General features: G+C 28.0%; 1 protein-coding gene across 2 annotated transcripts in view; it reads right to left on the bottom strand.

The window, feature by feature from the left end:
- The window catches only part of LOC101237437 (low-density lipoprotein receptor-related protein 4), an 88,408-nt gene that overhangs the window by 10,613 nt on the left and 57,523 nt on the right, over positions 1-20,272 (bottom strand). The window contains exons 9-10 of one of the 2 annotated variants that reach the window (XM_065794078.1): positions 12,287-12,421; positions 6,655-6,831 (exon numbers count right to left, since the gene is read on the bottom strand). In XM_065794078.1, the coding sequence (XP_065650150.1) occupies positions 6,655-6,831; positions 12,287-12,421 (312 nt within the window). The remainder of the gene's footprint in view (positions 1-6,654; positions 6,832-12,286; positions 12,422-20,272) is intronic. The other variant, XM_065794079.1, reaches the window with a different exon arrangement.

Genomic DNA, 20,272 nt, shown 5'->3' with positions numbered 1-20,272 from the left:
AGAGAGAGAGAGAGAGAAAGAGAGAGAGAGAGAGACAAAACACAAATTGAAGATGCATACACATAATGCAAAGTTTGTTTATTAAATGAGAGACAGAAAGAGACAGAGAGAGAGATATAGTAATGAGTCAAGAGGGGAATCCAAACAAAATACTTGATTTTTTCTTTAGTTTTCATAGTAATTTTTTAAAGTTGTATGTGTCAAGTAATTAAACCTTGTTTAAATAGAACTAAGATGTTAGAAGTTTATGTGTGCAAAAATACGTTATTTAAGTTAAAGTAATCAAAAGTAGCGTAAAAATTTAACAGTTTTTAAATTTAAATGTTTTTTAAGTTGCACGATATTGTTTTGGGTAGCAGGAGTTTTTTCAATATCAGTGGAAAAATATTGGGAAGACATAAAGACATATCCAATGATGAATTTAACAGATGCTAACTTTTCTTTACAAACTTATTTCTAAACTTTGTTAAAAATCAAATTACATACTTTATATGTTCCTTTTGCTATGCATTTGTTTTGGAAGCAATTTCACTTGCAATCTTGCAATCGCTATTTGTGTGATACTTGCAATCTTGCATTTGTAGCTTTTATATACTTTAAAATAATCTTATCCATAAGGCAGGTTTATGAATTGCTATAAACTTATTTTTCATAAATGGAATTTTCATATTAAAAAAGGAAAATAACATTTGGACTATAATAGTTACTGTTAACATAATAGATAATTTTTCAACAATTTTGTTCATTACAAAAAAGTGAAACTTGTACATTTGGTCTAATTATTTTTCCCTGACCAACTTCTAATATTTACTGCATATTTGCTTACAATTTAAACAATAACTTTGAACACGCATTTTAGATCATGAAACATAAATATTGCCTAATTGACAGCATTAATGGTGTCTCTGATTAAAAATTAGACTTTCAAAGCAATTATTTTAACTTTTAAAGACAATATTTCCTCCTTTCTCTATGCTACTGCAATTAACATAGAAAAATTCACAGTGAGAGCATCACCAGACACGTTTACACGTTGCTTGTACACATTTACTTTTTTTTGTTACACTTTTTTTGCACTGTTCAACTTGCGCTGTCTTGCGATGACTGTTGCTTTTCGAGTATAATCAGAAGGAATAATGAAGTTTGCATTTAAGAGAGTTGCTTTCTTATGGGTCCGCTGTCAGCAGCAATTTATTGCTAGCTTTTGATCTAAAAAAACTTTACGTCATAGATTTTACTCAAGAACAAACAATAATGACATTTATAATACAACAAATTATAAATGTCCGAATTAGACTAATTCAATGTCCTATTTTGGGAGAAAAAAAAATAGAAAAATATACTTCTACAAATTCTTTGTTAATTTTTGATTTTAAATGTTACCTTTGTAAAAATAAACTTTTTCAAAGTTAAAACGTTTAAATTGGAGAAGAATTTAATACATTGTTTTAGAATAAATCATAAATTAGATCAGTAAACAAAGTATGCAGAACAGGAAAAATGTGCGCAATTAGGTATTTTTAGTTATTATTAAAGCACAATGCGGTAGTGGTGTAGTGGTAGATTGCTTGCCTCATAAGCAAGAAGTTCTGAGTTTGATCCCCACCGCGTCCCTGGTAGTACCAGGGCTGTGGTGGGGATCAACTTGTTTCTCAGCGCAGAGGTCTTGTTTGTCAAGGTTGGTATTTCAGAGTTATAGATTTGAGAGAGGGTTGTAACCACAACTAAAGTAGCTTCCATGACTGCAGTGGTCTTCTCAGCTTTGGGGAGGTAAATAACAATAAAAATATATACACATATGTATAAATTTATATAAAATATAAATATATATATATAAAAGGTGTACAAGAATTTACGATCTACTGTACTACACAAAATGTTGCAAAACAGTGGGAAAAATTTATATCCCTAGTTTGTTGTAAAACAGTAAGAAAAATTGATGTTCCTTTAAAGAAAGTAAAGTAGATAAATAAAAAGGAAAAGATTTCAAAGTCCTATGAAAGCAAGCATCTAAAAGTTTTTAAAATACTACATGAATCATTACCATAGTTACATAAAAGTAATAGTTACATAGAAATATTTCAGTGTTTTGAAATATTGTTAAATTAATTTTTGTACTTTGCAATTGCGCCGGTGATATTTAATTGTGCCGGTGATATTCAATTGCGCCAGTGATATTAAAATTATGAAATCAAGTTAAAGAAATGAACAGCAATACAAAAACGTTTGTTGAATTTTCATTGTGGTGGATAAAAAGTTTTTGGGGCCTAATGCTATATTAAAGCAGGGTATAAAAAATATAGAATATCAGAGGGTAGAGATAGTGCCCTACATAATTACATAGATACATAGAAACAGACACATAGTTTATCATATGATAAACTAATATAAATGCTGGAAAAATATCTGGAATTTATACATTCAAGCCCGTATATAGTAATTTATACAGGGTTGAACAAAAATTCAGCTTGTTACAGATTATTTTAACCTGGTAAATTTAATGATCAATTACATCAGTGATTAACCCAGTAAGTTCTTTAGTAAATGATTGGTTTTATGATCAAGGTTCTATTACCAATCTTAGAATTGGCTTCTGCACCAGATTTGATTTTATTCATTGTTATTGGTGTAACACCAGCTGTGGTAACACCACAAAAAGGTCTTCTTGTAATAAAGCTGATGTAATTTGCACAGACCTTAGCAAATGCAATGATTACACCAATCATGGTGATAATCACCCAAAAGAGATTAAAGACAAGCAGTTAGAAGAAACATAAGAGTGAGAGTGTGATAATTACAGCTATATTGGCTTAATTATTTTTTATACATTATAAAAATATCATGCTATCTTTATATTTTCTGACATTGAACTGGGAGATGAAAATCAGCAGTTATATAAATGAAAAATGTAGTTAATAATAATATCTTTGTTTTAGTTTTCCTTTCAAGCATAGCACAAACTTGGCAATTTTTAAGTAACCTGAAAAAACAGAGCAAAAATAAAAAGGTCTAGGATGTAAGTTACCCATATATAAGATAGAGTGTAGAATGGTCTAGAATGTAGGTTACCCATAAAGCATCGAATTTTTAAAATTTTTAACTTTGGGCAATATATTAAAGAATATACTAACTAAACTTTAAACCAAAAAAATTTAATTGGACAAAACCAAAGAAAAGAAAAAATATATTTTTAGTTAATAGAAACCATTCTGGTTAAAATTACAAGATATCGATTATACAGCAAAACTTTGACACTAATTATCCTGTTATTGGGAAAGAAAAAACCTGGGAACCTTTTGGAATTAAACCAGTTGTTTAGCTTGTTATAATACTATTTTGAAATTACTAAATGTGTGTAAAGAATGCCTTTATTTGAATGCTTTTTCTGCCAAAGATACTGGCCTATATAAACTAAAGGTAAATATATATATATATATGTATATATATATATTTATATATATATATATATATATATATATACATATATATATATATATATATATATATATATATATATATATATATATATATATATATATATATATATATATATATATATATATATATATATATATATATATATACATCTATATGTATATATATATATATATATAAATTATATTAATGCATTCTACAAATAGAGTGCTCAATGTTCTCTTGAAGAACAGAGCAATAATAAATTAATATATATATAGCAATAACACTGATAAACAAATAAAATTTTATTGTGCAAATCTTGTTAACTAGGTGGTTTTTTAAAACAAATTAAATATGCTGATTTCAAATATGCAAACCATTTTTCAGCATCACGTCAAGTTGTAAAGATATTTGGGTTCAAATCTTTAGTATTTAAGGTAAAGTCCCTAATATTGTCGAAAAAACAGTTATTCAAAAGTATGTCAACCTGGGTCTCAAAAGAAGCGTATTTTCATAGAGATTTTAAAAATGGTATTTGTTTGTAATAAAAATAAGTACTTTTTGTATTATTGCTGAGAAACATTTTTTTTAAATTTTTTTAAAAGTCTTTAGCATTTTTTCACATAATTTTTTTTGTCAATAAATTTTAAGTAAAAATATTTATCTTTTCTAAAATCTCTATGAAAATACGCTTCTTTTGAGACCCAGGTTGACATACTTTTGAATAACTTTTTATTCGACAATATTAGGGACTTTACCTTAAATACTAAAGATTTGAACCCAAATATCTTTACAACTTGACGTGATGCTGAAAAATGGTTTGCATATTTGAAATCAGCATATTTAATTTGTTTTAAAAAACCACCTAGTTAACAAGATATGCACAATAAAATTTTATTTGTTTATCAGTGTAATATATATATACATATATACATATATATATATATATATATATCTATACATATATATATATATATATATATATATATATATATATATATATATATATATATATATATATATATATAAAGTAGTAGATATATATATATATACATATACATACATACATACATATATATATATATATATATATATATATATATATATATATATATATATATATATATATATATATATGTATATATATATATATATATATATATATATATATATATATATATATATATATATATATATATATATATATATATATATATATATATATATATATATATATATATATATATATATATATATGATATATATATATATGTATTTATTTATTAAAAAAAAGGATAGAGTTAAAGAGCAAGGATATGGTTGATGGAAGACTTGAAAAGTTGTGGTTTAGATCCAGTCAACCCCCATTTTACTCCGTGGTTTTCACCTTCTTGTGGAGTTGCAATATATAATGGAAATCAATTTTTTCATCTTTTACAAAAGAACAACTCTCTTGAGAACAAACACCTATCTATATTTTTAAGTCAAAGTAAAATGGTGCTGTCTGATCCAATGTAAAAAGCTGCTGTCTGATCCATTATACCAAGTTCACTAAATCTCATATCTTATCTCAGAAGTAAGGCTTTAAAGACTTTTGGAAAATCTTTTAACAGCAACATTGGTAAGTCTAACATTCCATCTCTAATTTGTGAGATGATAGATATCTTATTAACACTTCCAAGGATAAGGCAGATCTATTTGCAATGAACTTTTCTTCTTATTTGACTCTTGAATCTTATGGCTGTACTCTTCCTTCCATTTTAATTAAACAGGCTGACCCAATGTTAGACATTAAAATCACTCTTCCATTGCTAAATCGCAATTCAATATTCTTTTCATATGTCATATGTAAAATATTTCAGTTGTATTTTGAAAATGCTTCTAATTTTTAAAAACTTTAGAGAACATTCTGACCCCTCTAACTATTTTCTGATCAGTCTTCTATCAATTATTAGCAAGGTCTTCGAGTTTTTGATCAACAAATTTTTCACATCCCATCTTGAGTCAAAATGAAAATCAATACGGGATGCTGACTTGCTAACAGCTGTTACTGAAATCATTAGACGGAGGCGGCGAGGCTAGGGCTATTGTTCTTAACATATTTAAAGCTTTCGATAAAGTTTGGCATTTATTCCCAATAAACTTGCTTCATTTGGTGTATCTAGAAAAGTTTTAGATATTATCATATCATTTCTTTTTAAAACCTTTAATAAAGTCATCCTTGAACGACAACACTCTTCATTTCCAGTAACTTCTGGGGTACCTCAAGCTTCTATTTATGATCCTGTTTTGTTTCTTATCTACATTAATAAACTCAACTTTATACTCCTGTCTTGCAAAGTAAAGTCTTATCTTTTTGATCACTTAGAACTGGCAGCTGATCTTGAATATAATTTCACTTTTGTAACAAATGTTTGTACAATATGACTGTAATACAAAAATTTTGATGTTGAGGCTGATTCAGAAGTCAGCATTTGCAACTTTGAAAGGTGAACTTATTTTCTTCTCAGTTAGTGGTAAAGTTGTTTATTTTTAATAAATAACTACTGACCATAAACATTAATATTATCACAAAGTTCATTTAGAATATGGTATTTTCTCTTCTTAAAGAATTCATTGAAAATATTCAACACCTTGCCGAATTTTGCTCACATTAATTGATCTGAAATATATGGAAAACCCAATATATTTTTTCATAGTGATGTAGTTTCTTAGAAAATATTGGTTATGCCCACAACTGAATTCAATCCAGATTTTCAGACCAAATATCTTTGTTCTGTTGCACAGTACTTGATTGTTGTTTTTGTGCAACATTATATACTACTTTTAGGCAACTCAAAAAATAACTTCACTTTGAAAATTACAGTTTATATAAACAGTTACATAGGTACTAGTTATATATCAAGCTTTTAATTGTTTTAAAAATGTCTAGATTTTTCTGAGAAAATAAAAATTTGCAGATATTCCCTATTCCTAAGCAGTCATAAATAATTAGTTCATATATTAGCTTCAAGGTAACTTTTTTCGTCAAGGTGACATTAAAAAAATGCAACTAATGATGAATACTGAAGTTGCAACTTAAGTTTAACATAACTCTAAGATTGTTTTATCGTAGCAAAAAAAAATTGCAAAAAAAAATAAAAAATATAAATAATAAAATGAATTCTTTTAAAGATAAAAATTACCAAACAATAATTATTAAAATAAAAAATAAAAAAATATAAAAATAAAAACTACCTCCACAGTCATTTTCACAGTTTTCTTTTGAATCAAAATTGTTTTCATTTCCTCCACAACCACCATATAAAAACTGCTGACATGACTTAGTCAGAGGGTTAAATGACCATTTTATTTCATCATTTTGACAAGATCCGTGATCACTTGGCATAGAACAAACATCCCAAGGTCCTGGAGCTGAAAAAAATTTTGACTGATTTAAAGGTAAGGATAAAATATTTAAACAAAAAAAAGGTTTAAACAATAATTTCATTAAAATTTTAATTTATAGTTTTAAATTTGTTTTTAAAACTATAATAGCATATCATATAACTCATTTGCTATTATATTATTCAATATATATATATATATATATATATATATATATATATATATATATATATATATATATATATATATATATTTATATATTTATATATATATACATATATATATACATACATTTAAATACACATATATATATAAATAAATATATATATACATATATATATATATATTAAGGCGGGTCATACTTTTTTTTTTTTGTGGCTATAGCATAAAAAGTTGTTCTATTGGTCCAAAATTTAGGGACCATAAGATTTTTTAAATTTTAAGCTCAGTAAGTACTTGCAACTTGTAGTTGAAAATGTGGAAATAATGTGAAAACATATATCAATTTTATAAAGGCATATTCTTATTAGTGTTCACTGCGTTTAGTTTATATTACATTCGCTGGTACATGAAATGAGATTAGATAAGTCTAAGTAACCATAAATTAATCATACATTACCTTAACTCAACCAAAAGTAATCCTAGCATATCGTAAATTTACCCTCATCAAACCCTGTATTACGGTAATATATGTGTTTAACATGTTCTGTTTTATATTTTAGATTGTTTAAAAAAAGTGGTAATTGATTCTTGCTACAACAGGGTTTATTTCAATCAGTTGTTTATAATCAATCTTTTCTAATTGTTATATGATATTGTTTGGACAAGTTGGTTTCAATTGTATTGAGTATTAATAAATGGTGTCCGTCAGCACAAGACTTGGGACTAAACACTCAGTTCTGGGGCAGCCTGCAGTTATAAAAAAAAATCAACTTCCTACATCTAGTGATGTTTACAGACTGTATGACTACTACTTAAAGCACAATAAATATGATTGTATGCAGAAGAGAGTGACAGCTGTAGCACATGAAGTTGTAAGTATCTACAACACTGCGAGTATCCCAGTAATTGACACAAAGAGTGTAGTCAATCGTATAAAGAAATTGATTGATAAAGTTAAGGGTCTTGCTAAATATCCCAGTTCTAAGAAGACATCCATCAACTACCAAGACTGTTTGAAATCATTACAAACTGTATTTGATATATGTACTTGTAAATGTGTTGACAGCGGTATACAAGAGAATTCACAATGTATTTGTCCACTGTCGCATAAAATACCTCCAACAGAATGGTCTTTCTGGTTGGACCAAAAAACTGAAAGGAAAATGTATATAGGTGCTATAGATATAAAAGCTACAGGTATGTTGCAGAAGAAAGAAATGAGAGCAGTCAAACGTTTAAAATTTGAGCGCAATCAGAAAATAAAATATGAGACAAAAATAAATTATATCTACAACAACATGAGTGATGATGCTGATGATGATGGTGGTGAGGACATAGAACTTTAACTAAACATGGGTGATGAAGTTCTTGATTATGAAATTTCCAGTGGTGAATCTGATGATGGTGTTGCAGCACCCAGAAACATGAAACAATATCCGGAGTTGTGCAAAGCTTTGGACAGATGCAAGATTAGTAACAGAGAAGCTTGTCTTGTAGTGAATGCAGTGCTAAAAGATATGAAGCTATTGTCGGCAGAAACTGCAATAGATCCTGCAAAACTTAGACGTCAGAGAGGTCTTTGGTGGCAGAAACAAGTTTCTAAGCATGCTGCCAAGATGCAAGAACTAATTTGTATTGGATTTGATGGGAAGAAAGACTTAACTTTTGTTGAGAAGTCTGGTATACGTAGAAGCATAAAGGAAGAACATTATGTTATTGTATCATTTCCAAACAATAACTACATTGATCATGTAATGCCAGAAACAGGTAAAGCAGTTGACGTTGCAAATGAGATATTATCGATAATTGCAAATACAAATTCAGCAAGTACGCTACTAGCAGTTGTTTGTGACGGTACAGTAACCAATACAGGCAAACAAAATGGTGTGATTTGAAAATTAGAGAAAGGCGTTGCAAGACCACTGCAATGGCTTGTTTGCCTGTTGCATGCTAATGAACTACCATTTCGGAAATACATTTCTGCTATTGATGGAGGATGTACAAGAGGTCCTAGTAGTTCCAGTGGTGTAATTATGAGTGCGCTAGACTTTGACCCCAAAGATTTACCAATTTCAAAGTTTAAAGCTATGTTAGGAAAAGTGGTTGAGATTAATGATGAGGTTAAGAACAGTCTAAGTACAGATCAAATATATCTTCTTAGAGCATGCTTAGCAGTGCAGCAAGGTTATACAAATAGTGATGAAATTAGGTCTTTACAGAACGCAATGCCAGGATATTTAAACCATGCTAGGTGGCTGACAAAAGCCAACAGAATTTTGAGATTGTATATGTCAAAAGAAGTCTGTTCCCCATCACTATACAAAATTGTACGCTTTATAGTAAATGTTTACGCTCCTTCATGGTTCAATATCAAGAGTCATCCTTCTTGCGCTGATGGTGCAAAGAACTTTTTTTACTTGCTGAAGCAGTGTCATGAGCTTGGAGCAGAAGATTGGAAAATATTAGAGCCTGTGTTGCAGAACAACAACTACTTTGCCCACTCCGAAAACATTCTTCTTTCTGGTGTTTGTGACAATGATGATTCTGTCCGACATTTCTGTTGTGAAAAAATAATTAATTTGAGAAGTACTTCGTGTAGTTCTTCTGTGCGTGTTTATGATAAGTCAAGTATCAAGCTAAACGCCAATGCTTTGACTTACGTTGATATGATTGACTGGACTACAGCTAACCTCACACCACCACCGTTGCTAGCAGCTATTGAAAGTGAAAAACTTCAACACTGTAAGTTTGATTTCATTTTTGGTATACCCTGTCACTCTCAGGCAGTTGAGCGTGCTATCCAAGATATCTCTGCAGCAAGCTCAACCGTTTTTGGGCATGAATCGCGACATGGAATGATTTTACAGTGTACTGCATCAAGAACAGAACTACCTAGTGTTAGCTGTAAATCAGACTTTTTGTAAATTACGTTTGATTATATTGTTTCATTGAACTAATAATATCTAGAACTTCACCATTTAAGTGAATTTTATGTTTCAACGTCGATAACACCCCCTTATCGTTGACAGGGCCGCAATTAAGGGGGTGCATCTTTTTTTTTAACTTTTTTTTATAGTAAGCAAAAAATGCTTATAAAACCCCCAAAAAAATACTTTTTTGCGCTAGCCATGGATATGGCCTCTGTATCATATTAAGTGCTTGATGAATTTCTTATATTTTTAGCTATAAGCCATTAAAGGGTAAATCTTTGCGGTAAAGTTGCAAGTACAAGACACCTGTTGTTTTAAATGTTTTTGGCCTTTTTACAATAAGTAGCACCTAGAGCAACTTTTTAAACCATAGCCAGATTAGCAACTCTAAAAAAAAAAGTATGAACCGCCCTAATATATATATAAATATATATACATACATATATATATATATATATATATATATATATATATATATATATATATACATATATATATATATATATATATATATATATATATATATATATATATACACATGTATATATATATATATATATATATATATAGATAGATAGATAGATAGATACATACTTACATATATATATATATACACATATATATCTATATATACATATATATATATATACATATATATATATATATACATATATATATATATATACATATATATATACATATATATATATATATATATATATATATATATATATATATATATATATATATACATATACATATATATATATATATTTTAATATTATACAAAACCTTCTATTATGTATATATACTAGGGTGTTCCAAAAAAGTTAAAGTGATCTTTTTTTAATATGTACCCTCTTATTTTGTTTGAATGGTCTCATTAAAAAATAAATATTTGCCTATTTAGGATCACGATAACCCATGCCAACTTGCAGTGAAACTTGTCTGTGCTTGTCTTGTGCGACGAAAATTTTGCATCGCTTCCTTGTTATTACTTGTTTATTTTATTAGTAAAAGCATTACTTTTGAGAAGACAACATGTTAGTGGAGCTACAAAGTTCTAGAAAGGAGATATTTTTAATAGAAGACATGAAGCATCAAATCATTGGATCAAAACTCTAATGGACAAGTACTGGAAATTTTATTCTATATTATTCATAAAGTAAATTTAAGTGTCAATGAAAGTGCAAATCTTACTATTCATAAGTGTATTATTTACTTGGAAAAAGGAAAATATACCGATTAAACCATTACTTAACTGTGTTGAAAAGCTAGTTTATTATACTAGGTTTGAAGAGATTTGCAAAAAAATGTGAGAAAAAAAAAAACGTTTGAATAACCATGCTGATGTGCTTCAGCTAATTAAAATAAATGAAGATAGGATTTTCTTGGAGTGCCAAAGAAAACCAGCTTGATCTGGTCACTTAGAAGAAGTGGACAAAAACTTACAGAAAAAGACGAAAGACTTCCTCTCAGCCTGATAAAACTTGTATGCAGAAAAATTTCATAACACTAAAGTTGGTTGCCGCATTAGATTGATGGCAAATAATTGTGAGAGACTCTGTATTTATAATTGAAGCTACTATTGATGCACTAGGGCATAACACAGATGACTTTTCTATAAGCAAGACCTCAATCCATAGAATTCGTACTAAAATGCAAAGAGTGCAGGCTGAAGCTATAAAAGTTAATTTTTAAAACAATATCCCAGATATGGTAACTGTCCATTGGGATGGCAAACTATTGCTGGCTCTCATGTAAATCTAAAGAAGAACGCCTGCCAATAGTTATTTCGTATGATGATAACAAACAACTTATTGCTGTGCCATAATTGGATAATTCATCAGGATGGGAACAGGTACAGACTGTTTGGAATGCCATTATCAGCTGGAATATTGAGGAAAGAGTACAGATTCTCTGTTGTGATTCCACTGCTTCCAATACAGGTCATATTAATGGTGCATATGTGCTACTTAAACAAAAACTAAATAAAGGTATGCTTATTTTGGCTTGCCATCATCACGTCTACAAACTAGTATTAAAAAGTGTGTTTGAAGCAAAAATCAGCCAAGTAACTACAAGCCCAGATATTCCGTTGCTTAAAAAGTTCCAAGAAAACTGGAAAAATGTCATTGCTGAAAAAATGAAAATCTGTGTAAAAAATTAATGTAAAAAATTATGTACATTGAATGTGTGTGTGTGTGTATGTGTGTGTGTGTGTGTGTGTGTGTTAGGTTAATTATAAAGCAATAGTTAAACTGTTGTTGTTTTTTTGTTGTTGTTTTTTCCTAGTTTCAAAACAGCAAAATTTTTAGAATACAATTTTGACTAATAAAAATAATTAAATTCAATATATTAAGTTATAAACATTTATATTTAATTATTACTTATTGTTGAGCTGTTTTCACAATTTTTCCCATCACTCATTAAACTCATTCCATCAGGACAATCACATTTATGCTGGTGTGTGGAAGATAAGCAAAGATGAGAGCAGTTGCCATTATTTATAGTACAAGGATGATCTAGAAAAAAAACTAAAGTGTGAGGTCAAAACAAGTTAGTTTTTAAATAATACATAACCACATACATAAATAATATATAACTAATACATAAGAGCTAAAAAATCTAATAGTGTGTGTATTATGATACTATAAAGATATAGTATAAATATTAAGATAAATATCATTAAAAAAAGTTAAAAAAACACTATCCTTAACCCTACCAGAGATGCTCTTAAACAAAAAAAATTTTAAGATCTTTTAAATTTTTTTATTTTTTATTATAACTGTCAAGATGATTGCAGGTAACCACTAAAAAAAAAGTCAGTTTAAAAATGAGCGTGAAAATGACACAAGTTAATTAGTGTAAGATTTTCTAATGTTTGTTAGCTGTGTTTTGTTAGTTCATAAATACCTTGTTAGTAATTTTTCAGATGTTTATAAGTTAGATGTTTTATTACTTTGGTTAATTATTGACTGTTGTTGGCTTTTTTTTTTTGTATAAGTGTGAGCCTATATATAGCTATTGCCTTAATGGAAAAGATATATTTCATATCATAAATTTATTTTTTAAACTTTTTTCTGCATTAATAGTTTAAAAAACCTTAAAATTTCTGTTAAAATTCATTTTAAGTTAAAATAAACAATTACCTAAATAACAAATTTATAACTTTATAATTATTATAATTATAATTATTATTTATAATTATAATTATTATAAACAACTTTATAATAAATTACATCTTTTATTATTATTGTATTATTACTTTATTACCAAAATTTTACATTATTGTTTCAAAAGGTTTTTAAGATGAAATATATGACTTGAGTTATATGAATATATGAGTTGGACTTGAGTAAATACTGTTGGACTTTATATGTCACATATATATGCAAAAATGTTGCAACACTGAACTTATTATATTAATTATAGTTAATTATTTTAATTATCAATATGAAATAATATATAGGGCAAATTAAATAAAGGATATATAGGGCAAGGTTTTTTTAAAATATAATAAAAAGTGAATTTCCTATTGCTCTACAAAAAAAAAAAAAAAAAGTTAAAAAGCATTGTATTTAAATTATAGCTCAAAATATTGCCTATGGACGGCGTCTTTGTTAATGCTTTTGGTGTGCATTGTTGTGGCCACATAAGGAGCCCTGAGTTATTACTTAGGTTTAATTAACAGGACTAAGAAGATCGCATAGCTCATTGCTTAGGAGGCCATGCTTTATCTATGAGTAAGTCAAGTTCTCTTTAAACCTAAATCATACCAAAATATCAAGCAAAAAAAATTATCCCCACCACCTAACTGTTTTAATATCTCTTTAACTAATATTCAAGGACATCAAAGCAACCTTCCATCAGTTGAATCTTACCTCTTGCAAAATTCACCAGACTTGCTTACTCTTAGTGAGACTAATTTAAATCCTGTTATTCATTCTTTTTATCCTCATGTTGATGGGTTTTAATAGTCACATACTTGGCCTGTGGGTTACATACCCATCAATTTACCTATTAGACGTGAAATCAGGTTCAAATTTTTTGACCATTATTTAACGTGCTTCCGCTTAGCACCTCTTCACTCTATCACCTTTCTCTTTGTTTTTTATCACTCTCCTTCATCCTAAGACTGCAAACTTTTAAATGTAATTTCTGGTCAAATTGATCATGCCCTCTCTCTTATCTCCAATATTGTTGTTATTAATGACTTTAATGTTCATCACACTGAACGGATTGGCACTAATGCCACTGACCCTTCTGGCACTATAGCCTATAACTTTTGCCTTTCTCAATCTTTTACCTTAATCATTTACCTTCTTTCATTGATTTATGTTTAGTATCTGATCCTAGCTTGTGTTCAGTTTCTCCTTTTTCTTCATTAGGTAATTCTGAACATGCAATGATCTCTTTAAACCTCTTATCTTGTACTTTCTTTTCAAACTCTCGCTATCATTGCACTACTTACTACTACCCTAAAGCTGACTTGAATTTTTTTTTAGATTTTCTTCGTGACGGTCTTTGGGCTGATGTCTTTTTCCTTTCAGCTGAAAATTCACCTCCTACGTAACCACCTCCTATGTAACCTGGATTCAGGTAAGAATAGAAGCTTTCGTTACCTCTTGTTGCTTCCAAGTCAAGCCTTATTCTACTCCATAGTTTTCACTCTCTTGTGCAGCTGCTATATCTAATCGAAATCATTTTTTTCATCTTTTTCAAAAGAACAACTCTCTGGAGAACAAACGGCTATATATTATTGCAAGAAATTGATGTAAAAAGGTGCTTTCAGATGCAAAGCTCTATTAATATCAGTTCATCAAATCTTGTATCTTATCTCAGAAGTTAGGCTCTAGAAACTTTTGGAAAATATTCAACAGCACCATTAATAAAGATAGGTCTCACATTCTATCTCGCATTCATGGGACTGATCATATTACCTCTCCCAAGGATAAGGCAGAACTATTTGCAAAGAACTTTTCTTCTAATTGGACTCTCGAATCTTATGGCCATTCTCTTCCTTTCGTTCCATTTAAACAAGTTAACCCATTGTTAGACATTCAAATCACTCCAGCTTCCATGGCTAAATTCATATCTTGATTAAACTCTTCTACAGCATGTGGTTTAGACAAGATTGCTGTCATAGTCTTACAAAATTGTTCTCCATAAGCTTGTTTCATATGGTGTATCTGGGAAAGTTTTTGAGATTATCAAATCGAGCCAAAACTCTTCTTTATTTCCAGTAACTTCTGGGGTACCTCATGGTTCTACCCTTGGTCCTGTTTTGTTTCTTATCTATATTAATGATCTTCCCGACAACCTTACATCTAAAGTAGCTCTTTTTGCTGATGACTCAACTTTATAATCCTGTCTTGACTAAAAGTCTTCTCTTTTTCATCGCTTAGGACAGGCAGCAGATCTTGAATCTGATCGCACTTCTGTAACAAATTGGGGCTCACAGTGGCTTGTAAATGATAACTCAGTTAACAACAAAACTCAGTTATTTACTGCAAACAACTATCACAGTATTGTCAACATTCATATATATATGAATGGCAACTCCTCACGGAGTCCTCATCTTTATGTCTCCTTGGATTATAATTTACTACTAACCTTTAATGGAAGCCATATATACAATCAATTGGTAAATTAGCATCTGCAAAGGTTGTTACTCATTATCGTGCTCACTATTTTCTCTCTCCTGATTCAATCCTCTACCTCTACAAATCTCTTATTCATCCCTGTATGCCATATTTGGGCTGGTACTCCTAATGATGCTCTTTCTCTTCTAGACAAGGTTCAAAAACACATTGTAAACATAGTTGGACCCGCTCTAGCTTCTAAGATTGAGCCTCTTTCCCATCGCCGTAAAGTTGCATCTCTTTCTCTTATCTACAAATACTATTATGGTCGCTGCTCAAAGGAGCTATCATCTCTAGTTCTATCAACTAAAACTCATTCTTGCTTGACTTGTCATTCAGCAAAGTCTCATTTTTTTACTGTGTCTGTCACTGCATGCTCTAAAAACTGTTAATTGTCTCGCTTTTTTTCCCTGCACATCAACCCTTTGGAACTCTCTCCCATCTTCATGCTTTCCTGACTCATACAACCTTCAACTTTTTAAGTCTTTTGTCAATTATTTCCTTGCTCTATAACTCAATTCTTTTTTTCAAATAACTCCCAGCTTAATAGTGGTTGCTTGCAGCCTTGTTGGGAGTAAATCAGAATAAAAAAATAATAATAATATAAAAAGCTGTTGCATCAATGAACCCATCAACAAAAGGTCAACAAGTAATAATTCAAGGAAGTCATATTTTAATCAAAATTTCAGATTTTTGTTGTGGTTTTGAGTTGATTAAGTTTTGCATTTTAACACTGTGAAGTGCTATGAGTAAATTTTTTTTTAATATAAGGTAAAGTTAGGTTTTAATTTTCTTATAAAATAGTGCATTTATAAGAAATGGAATCCAAATTAGAAGTAAGAAAAAAATATCTTGCAGAATATCAAGCTACTTATGTTTCTTGGAGTCCTGACAAATGAAAAAAATATCTAAAGAAAAATCTAAGAGATATCAAAAAAAATCAAAATCGGGTTCTAATAAAAAAGTTTTGCCAAAGCAAAACTAAGAGTTTTAAAAACTTGCCCTGTAAAAAGAAAACTTATAAATCAATTTCAGAGAGTTCATCTTTTAAAAATATCCAACAAAGAGGATAAGTATTGAAAAAAGTTTCAAATGCACTACCAAATGAAAAAAGTTGTAGATGCACTACCAAATAAAAAAAGTTGTAGATGCACTACCAAATGAAAAAAGTTTTAGATGCACTACCAAATGCAGAAAAAACAAGCTAAAGTTCTTTTAATTCTTTAAAACAATTCTGCTTGTAAGAAAATTCGGGTCTACCTCTAACATGTTCAAAGCTGCATAAACTTTTTGAAATTGATGTTTTAGCAGTAAACTTTTATAATAAAGATGAAACTTCTCAAACATCACCCAGCAAATAAGATTTCACAGTACATCATTTTTACATATATCATTTTTATTGCTGAAAGAAGCTTTAGAGTTATTAAAAAAAAGCATTAGCATATTAAAAATTGGATCTAGCAAATTTTGAGACCTGCGCCTGTGCAATGTGAAATCTGTTTCACATAAAATTGTGGTTTGCATGTAAATATGGGATTTTCCTTGGATAAATTAACAAAATCGATTCAAGCATCTTCAATCAAAGTTGGGTCTGTAATAATAAAAATTTTTTTTCGTGAGCCATGCACATATGATTATGTCAATGAGAAATGCTTTGCATCCTAAGGTATGAAACAGTTCAAGAAATAATTGGAAACTGTTGATATTTGACTTCGAAGTAACCTGGTAAGTGAAGATAACCTGAAACTAAAACATATGCAAGCATAAAAAAAATTTCAAAGAACTTTACTGTAACAGAACTTATACAGCACCTAAAACCAATGCATGATAAATTTGTTAAACACGCATTTGTAAAGAAAAACCAATCAACAATTTTCAAGAAATTGAAGGAAGTTACTATGAATAGTGATCCTGAAACTTGGTAAGTTAGCTCTGCTCATTTTGGTCAACAAAGAAAATCTATTTTGAAGAAACTAGATGTTTTTAATAAAATTAATATAAGCAGATCTTCTACTTGTTTTACTAAAAAGCCATAACCAAATTTTTTTTTTTATTTCCATTTCATCTAATAAATTTAGGTAAGAATAAAATTGGTAGAATAAGTAAACATATTTTTATCAAATCATTAATAAATATTATTTTTATTGAATACTAACAACCTAAGAAATATTTTGCAATTAAATCAGTGGAATAAACACAAAAGAAAATATATAGGTTCAAAAACATTTGATATTTAAATAAAACAACGTCAGCATTTCCATTCAATATATAAAACATTGATAAAAACCTTGATGTTACATTAAACCCTTATAACTGCATTTCCAACTTTATTATAAACCTGATAGTACGCTAAATTATATCCATGCTAGTTTCAACCACCCACCAAGCATTTTAAAATAATTACTAACCTCAATGATAAATAGGCTAACTACCAATTCTTCAAGCAAAAAAATTTTCAAAGCTTTTATTTTTAAAAATGCATGAGAAAAGTCTGGGTTTTACCACAACCATCACTCAAATCTAAACCCTTCTAATACTAATAAACGAAAAATCATCCCTTCAATAAAAATGTTGCAACCAAAATTAGAAACCTTTTCTTAAACTTATTTTTAAAAATATCCATAAGCTCCACAAGATTTTTAACAGAAATACAATAAAAACTAGTTAAAGTTGTGTGCCAAATTAATAGAAATTCATCTAATGCAAACCAGTTAAAATTCTTTAATGCAACCAGGTACGAAAAGGATAAAAAAAAACTTTCTTAAGAAATCTGGGAACAAATATTCAAGTAACAAACATTTAATCAAGTGGAACATAATTGAAAGATGCCAATCTTAAAACCTCTACCAAATAATCCTAATCTACCAAAAAAATAATTGGTTTCTGCATGTAGATATAGAAAAAATATTTGTTTTCACACTTTAATATCAATGATTAGCAAACCGTGATTATGTAAATTTGACATCAGATACTGTTGCAAGGCTAAATTTGTATTTTTAAAACAGTTATGGCATAAAACATAGAGGTTCATAAAAAAGGTTTTTTTTTCTTATTTGAATATTATATATATATATATATATATATATATATATATATATATATATATATATATATATATATATATATATATATATATATATATATATACATATATATATATATATATATATACATATATATATATATATATATATATATATATATATATATATATATAAATATATATATATATATATATATATATATCTATATATATATATATATATATATATATATATATATATATATATATATATATATATATATATATATATATATATATATATATATATATATATATATATATATATATGTATATCTAGTAAGTATATCATAGCAAAAATTTGATAAATTTTGGTGTTATAAGATGGATGAGCGTAATCACGATTTTATTTAATAACTTAGTAATTAATTAAATAATAAACATAAAAACCATATTCAAATTTTAAAATATAATTAATCATTCTAACAAAACAATAATAAATAAAAACTGTTATACATCATATAGTTATCTTATAAAAGCGAATGATCTTAATTATATTATTATAAAAGTTCATTCATTTCTCTTCTTCTTTGTAAATGAAAATGTCATTGTATATAAAAATTTCTACAATCGCTTTATTTACAAGAGAGACAAGGAGAGTGACAATTCATTTTAAAAGACTTTGGTAACGGACTTTCAAATAGTTGAATACTTGTAAAGTTGAGATAATAGTTTTTCGAAGTTACACTGCAGTTTTTATCTTTCGTTCAGAGTTATTAGTGTGCATTCTACTAAGTGAGATTTTGTTATTATGTTTTTGTTTTGGTTTTGTTTTAAATTTTTTTTCAGACTTTATTCTTTTATTCTCCAGTTTTATTAGTTGTATAATCGGATTTTTGTTGAGTTTATTCCAGATATAGTCAAACCAACAATTTGCAAGCAATACAAAAAATGGTAGAAAACTAACCTACGCAACCATCATATTTCTTTATTCAAGCATCTTGGAGTTTGCTTAAAATATTTTGCAATAAACGTAGCAATTTTGCGAGACCTATTTGAGTATTAATATATTGCCATAATTGCACATAATTTTAAAATAATGGAATAAAATATAACATTTTTTATTGCGCTTTTTTAGTTGATTCATTTTTCTTGTGCTTTGTAAATTAAATTAAATTTTAAAAATTTAACTCTGATATAAGCTATAAAGATATAGTGACAATTATATTAAAATCTTTTTTTGAATAAACCTTGAACCAAAGAGCTCTATTTTTTTATAATTGCTTTTCAACTGGTTAGACTAAAATTTTAATTATTGTTATCATTTCCATTCAATTTACTATCACACTCTTTTATGAACTCGTAATTGATTTTATATTCTTTTCGGAAATTAAGAGAAAATATGTTATGTTGATGTGATATGTAAGTTAAAATTTGAGGCAATCTAATTTTTAATTTCTAAGATACTTAGTACAAATAGATTTTTTAAGAATCTGGTATATATACTTCTTAAATATATTCTTCTTATATAATATAGGCATGTATAAAAAAAAGTATTAAATGAATTTAAAAAAAAAAAAAATCTTTTATACATTTTTTTATGAATAGAACTAATTAAAGGGTATTAAATGCACTATTATTTTATATATCAGGTTTATGCTGTAAAATATATTTAAATGTATTAAATATAGCGCAAGTATAAAAAAAGA

Source organism: Hydra vulgaris, chromosome 03 (genome assembly GCF_038396675.1).
Source record: "Hydra vulgaris chromosome 03, alternate assembly HydraT2T_AEP".
NCBI classification, from domain to species: domain Eukaryota; kingdom Metazoa; phylum Cnidaria; class Hydrozoa; order Anthoathecata; family Hydridae; genus Hydra; species Hydra vulgaris.
This window is presented reverse-complemented; position numbering and strand designations above follow the sequence as displayed.